At 37.6% G+C, this 7034-nt stretch overlaps 1 protein-coding gene across 1 annotated transcript; it reads left to right on the top strand.

Annotated features, from left to right (window-relative positions):
- The first annotated feature begins 2038 nt into the window (after nucleotides 1-2038).
- LOC116169212 (myosin-9-like) lies at nucleotides 2039-4604 on the top strand. The gene is made up of 4 exons (XM_031485240.1): nucleotides 2039-2225; nucleotides 2281-2627; nucleotides 2674-3929; nucleotides 4588-4604. The coding sequence occupies exons 2-4, from the start codon at nucleotides 2290-2292 to the stop codon at nucleotides 4602-4604; spliced, it is 1611 nt and encodes a 536-aa protein (XP_031341100.1). The 5' UTR covers nucleotides 2039-2225; nucleotides 2281-2289.
- Nucleotides 4605-7034: the final 2430 nt, after the last annotated feature.

The raw sequence follows: 7034 nt of genomic DNA, 5'->3' as shown, positions 1-7034 counted from the left end.
TTTTCTCTATGCTAATAATTAGGTGCTAATTAAGTGGCCTGTTTTCAAATTCTGTGCTCTTCCTTTTTTTATTTTTACTTCTACTATTTACATGATTTAAGCAGCGACAGGCACTGTGTTTACAAAAACAAATACGTCTTTAAGTGTTCGTGATTTGGTGTATTAAAGGGTGCTAATTTATTGCTCTAAAACGCAAAAAACAAATTTTACAAAGGCGTACTTCGAAAGCAAATTGCTATATTAGTGCGTTGAATTATGAAAAGTGCAAGCGTAGCACGGGCACCGGACGTAGGATGCTATGTGATTTTTGATAATTAAGATAAAACCTAATTATTATAGTTAGTTCACTTTTCATTTTCTTGGGTTTTTAAGGTAGTGCTCTGCTGAGTTCATAAGAACCTACCAGAACATGTAATAATTTAAATGAAAAGGAGCATTAATTCGGGGATAGGGCACTTAATTAGCACCTAATTATGCAATATGTTTGATTGTGTTCTGCTGACTTTGCTCTGCTAGGTTCATGGACACATAACCGTGGGAAATCAAGGGTTATCCTAACTCTGCAGGGACTTTGAATTATTAAAGGGTCAAAGGGTCAAAAGGTCAAAATTTCTCATAAAGCCGAAGCTAACAGCCTTCCCTCTTTCAGAGTTCATAACAAGAGACCTGGTGGTGGTGGAAGCGCCAATGAGTACTGGTGTTGCAAAAATAGTGTGTGCTTTCCGCATACTTTCCGGGGAGAACGAGGCAGCAGTGCAATTCCGCCACCAGAAGTACGGAGGCTGGTCACTTACTGCCTATTCCCATCACTTCTACAGAGGCAACACCAACACAAACCATATGGAGATGAGAAGAACGAAAGAGATACCCAAACAGGGTAATGACTCTCACGCCCGTAGCCAGGATGAAGTGGCAGAGATCACAGACAACTTTCTAAATGGGGCTTAAGAAAAAAGTAAATTAAATAATCATCGAAAACATCTTAGGTACCTACTTATTTATAATCTAAATGTCCATAACCAATTCGCAAGTAAACTTGAACAATTAACCATCTTGGCCAAGATCAAGTAACCATGGGGATCAACAAAACCAAATTCTAATTTTTTAGAGGCAAATTGTCCAAATCTTTTGAATTGATTTCCTCTCTACCCGTGGCCAAGGCTACATCAATCCTTCCACTTCTCAATCATTTAACCGTGTGGAAGCCCTCGTGTGGAAGCCCTCCAATCCTGGCGTGGTCTTCATGGGTCCTGTGGCTCCCAGACAGGCGGAGTCTTTGTATAATTTACCTATACCTACATATAATAAGCTGCTTCCTGTTGAAGTTGCCTTCCGCATGATAGGCCACGATACAAGTGCACCGTACAGTATTCTTATTTTTTTTGTAGTGGCGTTTTAGGGACATTTTTGATTTTTTTAATACAAGCTGAATGGCAAAAAATTTCCTTACTGAAAATTGTATGCGATTCTTCTTATCTTATTGCTTATTCGCTCAACGTGTCCTTTACAGATCATCAGGCAGGAGTGTCCCGCTAGGATACCTCATCGACACCAGGCTCCTCTTTGTGGAAGAACGTCTTCCACAGACTCGCCTTGAAAGTAGGATCCTCACCGCATTCATGATGAACCCGCAAGTTTGGGTGTTCCAGAATCTCTAGGCTTGTGCCCTGAGCCAGACCCAGAAGTGCTTCCTTCCGATCTGACACTTTTGGCCCCTGTGGTTTTAGTGCAGAGGGCTCGCGTTTGACCTGAGGTTTTACCCTCAAGCCGGCTAGTGCTGGCCATCGCCTATTCTTCTTGCGAATAGGAGCTGGCCCGCTACTAGGCCCTTGAATAAGGTCTCGCGTTGGAGCCGTCCCCTCTTTCGAGTAGCCTTGCTTGAAACTTCGCCTACTCAAAATAAAGGCAAAAATAAATAAATAAGAGGCACGCGTTATTTAATCTTGAAGTCTGCCCATTTTATGTAGTTACGCTTCTAGAAGGTAGGGAATAATCGTACTCCATGCCACAGTTGTAGTGCTTTGTATAAAGGGATTGAGGGACAATTTATTTTCTTCCTGTAAACCGTATAGCTAGTGTAAATCTTGCTTTAATCAATTGCTGTCAGTCAGTCAGCTGTCATCGGTGTGGCCAACTTCTGGGGGAATTTAATCACCACTCCTTACGTGGAGTATGTGATATAAACATATGATTGTCCATTTATTCAAAATTACAACAAATTTAGGGTAACACTTGCGTGTAGACACCCTTAAGAAGCGAATATTAAAGTTGTGCTTTCAGGCAATAACGATGTGGGTGGGTTCGGGATCTGAGCCTGATCCCGGAGGTGGCAAGGGCGAAGAGGGCTCAACAGGTGCCTCCAGCCACCAGGAATTTATAGACCTCAAAGATCAGTTCGAGCAGCAACAGGTTTTAATAGCACAGCTAAAGGAAATGTTACGGAAAACCGAAAATACGAACGTTACCCAAGAAAAAGTGGAGGAATATGCCAACACTCTTACACGAATGAGTGCGCGCGTTAAAAAAAATCGGCTTCAACGAAGCGAGCAAGGCGATGAGGGTACCGCCTCGGAAACGCCGGCGTCCGAAAAAATTATGTTGTTACGTCAACAGTTGGAAGAAAACAGGTAGGCTGTCTCCTTGTCCCCGATCATATTAATGTCGTGCTTGTAGGTTGCGTTTAGCTGAACGAGGAAAATTCCAGAAAGGCATGGAAGAAACGGTGACCCAGTTAAAGGCCCAATTAGACGATTCGCAACAACTCATTAGTTTAACTCCTTTAAAGCCATCTGTAGCTGACACCCGAACCGATTACAGTATTGACACTAGCCACGAAGAATTGTATAATTTACTCGTAATTAAAGATAAGAAAATAACGGAACTAAATGCCAAAGTACATAAATTAGAAGGAAACGTCTTAGACTTACAAGAGAACCTCAAGGAGAAAGACTCGGTGATTGACGCCCGAACGAAGGCAATTACTTTAATGACTGAAAGTCTAAGTAAAAAGGGTAAAAATACCCTCGACGCTTTGGACGATACCAAAGAACAGATGCGTAAAATGCAAGAGAATTTTGTCACTTTAGAAATGGAAATGAAAGCCGAGAAAGCGGAATTGGTAAATCGTCTCGAACAAAAAATCGCTTTGGTCACCGAGTTACAGTCCGCCAATTTTACTTTGGATCGAAGTAACTCGGCCCTCCAGGAAGATGTTAAGATCTACCGATCGAAACTGGAGGAAGTACTCTATGCATCCGTCGACAAGGAAACTGGTGCTTTGCAAGATCCGGTGGAGCTCAGCGAACAGTTAAACGCGAAGATGGCGGAAATATTCGCTCTGAACGAAGAGAACGCGATGTTGAAAACGGAAATTATCAAGGTAACATCACACTCGGACAATTTGCAACCGGAGGTGGTTGCCTTGAGAAATCGCGTCTCCGAGTTGGAGTCGCTTAACGCGGAATTGTCGCGATTGGAGGGCTCGCCGAGGGATTCCCCGCAACGCGGTAAGAAGGGTAAAAAGGGTCCGAAGGGCAAGGCGAAAGAAGTTGATCCGCAAAAGGTTATCGACGGTCTCAAGGACGACTGCGATAAGCACAAGGCGAAGGTAATGGAACACGAGCTAACAATTCAGGAGTTGAACGCAACCGTAGCCGAGTTGCAAGCGGCTAGTCAGTCGTCCCCTGTGGAAACCGAGGAGGTTGCCAAATTGAAGAAGCAGGTTGACGAGGGTAATAAAAATATGATCAAAATTAAGGCGCAACATAAGAGCAAGTTGAAGGAGTTGAATAAGAAAATTGATGAACTTAAAAAGGGAGCTGCAGGGCAGGATGGTATCGTGGAGCAGCAAAATGAGATAACTAAATTGAGGGAGGCCATTGGAGAGTTGGAGAAGAGCAAGGAGGAATTGGTCTTGAAATTGGAAACGGGTAAGTTTCTCGTTGCATTATTCTATGGTGTTCTTTCTTTTACGATATGAGCTGCTAGGTACCTACTCACTTCACCTTTGAGTATAGCAAATGAAATTGACATTTTAATAGGTGGGAATGAGTAGGCTAAGTCTCTCTTTAACAGTAAGAGTAGATAAAGTGATCACTTTAACGGCAAGGGTACATAAAGTGAAACAAATGACTGTGCGTTCTAATGACATCTGTTATTCTTATTAAAAATGTGACGCGGAACTTGAAATAAAATGAAGTTTAGAACAGAATACAATATTGTTTCCGTGGAAATGACGCTTGCTATTTTTGACGTCTTAAATTCAGAATTTTCCAAAGTTTCATAATGGCTTCTGCTATAAGATAAAGTTTTGTGTTATACACGACGATAAATGGGAAGTGAAAGTTAATTCAGTCAATGGCTTTATCATCTTGTATCAAAAATAACTATTATATCCCTTTAGATATCAAGTAAAGATTGAAAAGAAATGTCTTGGAACCATTTTAATGATTGTATTAGTGAAATATCCAATTGTTTTTATGATTAAAGATCTTTATATCTGGTTAATTAAAAAGAAACTAAAAATAAAAACAATTTGTTGTATTCTGATTCGTAAACTTAATCACAATTAGTAGTTGTCTGTTTCAGCGTTACCTTTTGGATAAGGATTACCTACCGCAAAGGTAGAAATTGGATTAACATTAGAATTGCTAAAAAGGATAATGAGATAGTATTCATATACAGGGTGAACATTTCGTCTGGAACATTGAATACAAGGTGGCCCATTAGTGTGTGGGTGGATGATTGTGGGTTTATTAACGCGCATATTTAAAATTCATTGTGGGGGAATGTTGAAGGACCCTTAAGGCTACAATCTAAAAATATTTTCATCGAAATTGCAATTGTTATACAGGGTGATTTATATCAAAGTTGCATTTTTTTAATGGAACCCCCTGTATATTATTACATATTCCGATTCATTGGTCAATTTTAGTGTGACTTGATTATTACACATGATATCTAAAATGAGTAGTTTAGCCGCAATTCGTCGTTTTTTCAAAAAGTAGATGTCCAGTAAAAATTCAATATCGTAGTTAACATAAAACTTAGAAGGCCGTGACTTTGCAGTAGCACTATTCATTTCATTCAAAGGTAACTTGATTTTTTTAAATGAAACTACGAAGTTTTTTTGTTGCATGAAATGTAACATTTCTAATAATTCACCAATTCAAATGATAATACATTTACCTCCAACAAAACAAAACAAAAACTCTTTGTGGTAGCCCATTTTAAAAGATAAAATAATGAATTTGCATTTAAACCAATACGTGAACTTATAAATAAATCAATTTGAATAGTAAGCCACGAAAGCCATATTAGAAAATATTAACACAAAATAAAATGAAATAACATCTGTCAGTTTAGTTTATTAGCATTTAAAATTCTGTTGTTGATTGTTGTGTTAGAAAAATGGAATTTGAATAACATATTTTAAACGGTGCTTTTTACTTTAAATTTGTAAGTACTCTTTTTTTTGCTCTTCTTCAAAATGTTCTGGTGCACATCGGAAAAGAAATGTGGTTTCAGCACGATGGTGTCCTACTTCATTTTGCTATAAACGTTAAAGAATGGCTGAATTTCGTGGGAGGTGTGGTCTTGAACATTTATTGAAATAATTATTTTTCTCTTATTTTTATTTAAACTTTTTATTTTGGTTTTTGTTTTATTTTATTTGGAGTAAATTTTTTATAAATTCAATTGTTTGTAATTTTTAACGGCCTATTAATTTCTCAGAGGTTTTGGAAATCGAAAAAAATTGACTAAGGAATCCAAATATGTAATAATATACAGAGGGATCCATTAAAAAAATGCAACCTTCATATAAATCACCCTGTATAACAATTGCAATTTCGTTGAAAATATTTTTTAGTTGTAGCCTGAAACGTCCTTCAGCATTCCCCCGCAATGAATTTTAAGTATGCGCGTTAATAAACCCACACACTAATGGCCCACCCTGTATATCTGCAAACATTTTTTTAAGAATCTGTGGTATCCATAAAAAATTTACTACCAATCTAGTATCTGCGTACTTTAAAATTGCGGTCAGTGGCGTACTTCTGCATGGTGAAAGGGAGCATATATTTTTTAATGGCAACTACTAGTTTACGTTACGTATTCTTAAAGAGTGCACTTTTATTGGATGTAAGAGCATAAAAAATTTATTATATGATCAAATTTAAGAGAAAAACTCAATTTAAGGAAAATAATTATGTAATTTTATAATTTTACGAGTTTTAGGTGAACTTCGTTTCAAAAATAGCTGTGTAATTAGGTATCTCAATACAAAATTTTGTTTACTTTCTTCTGTAAACAATTTGATACAGTTTACAAAAGCAATAAATATATTCGATAAATTGTAATTGTTATGTGTAGTTACGGCGCTAAAGACCCTAGAAGTAGATGCGCCAAATCAATTAAAAAAAAATCATGAAGTAAAACCAGGTGCCAAATTCTTTACAGAACAGTTTCCTAGCTCAAACCAGGTATTAAAAAAAAAGTTTTTGACAGTTTTATATCCTTTATGCCTAATGTACAACTGTAAAAGTTTTTTTGTTTTTTAATGGGTTTTGAGTGCGATCGCCATCTTGAATTTTTTTAAATGGTAACAAAGATCATGTGATATTTCATTAGAAAGCTTTTTTTTTCTTTCTTACTACCTTAATCCTGTATGGTGTTAATTTAGAGAATAGTGCAGAAGAATTAGAAAAGCCTTGTCATACTCTTGGTTGCCTACTGTATTGCACTTTAAATTTAGATACCTTTAAATTAACAGAACTAAGTGTGGGGTGCAGCGAAATAAATACTTTACCTCGTACTTTATATTTGGAAGTGTGAAAAATAATCAACTACTGTGAATCGATAAAATTAAGCCAAGAACATGACGTGAAGGTGAGCAATTCAGAGTGGATGCAGTGAGATCGTAAAATCAAATGCAAGGGATCGCGATCGCATTCAAATTAAATTGAAAGAACCAATCAGATGCGTAACCGTAAGAGACAGCTTGTCCTCTTAGTTGTCCTTTCTCTCTCACCTGC

Source organism: Photinus pyralis, unplaced genomic scaffold (assembly GCF_008802855.1).
Source record: "Photinus pyralis isolate 1611_PpyrPB1 unplaced genomic scaffold, Ppyr1.3 Ppyr1.4_LG4, whole genome shotgun sequence".
NCBI lineage: Eukaryota > Metazoa > Arthropoda > Insecta > Coleoptera > Lampyridae > Photinus > Photinus pyralis.
This window is presented reverse-complemented; position numbering and strand designations above follow the sequence as displayed.

Coding starts and splice junctions, on each gene's coding strand:
- LOC116169212 (XM_031485240.1), top strand. CDS start 2,290: ATGTGGGTGGGTTCGGGATCTGAGCCTGATCCCGGAGGTGGCAAGGGC. Junction 2,628..2,673: donor CAACAGTTGGAAGAAAACAG/GTAGGCTGTCTC, acceptor TCGTGCTTGTAG/GTTGCGTTTAGCTGAACGAG.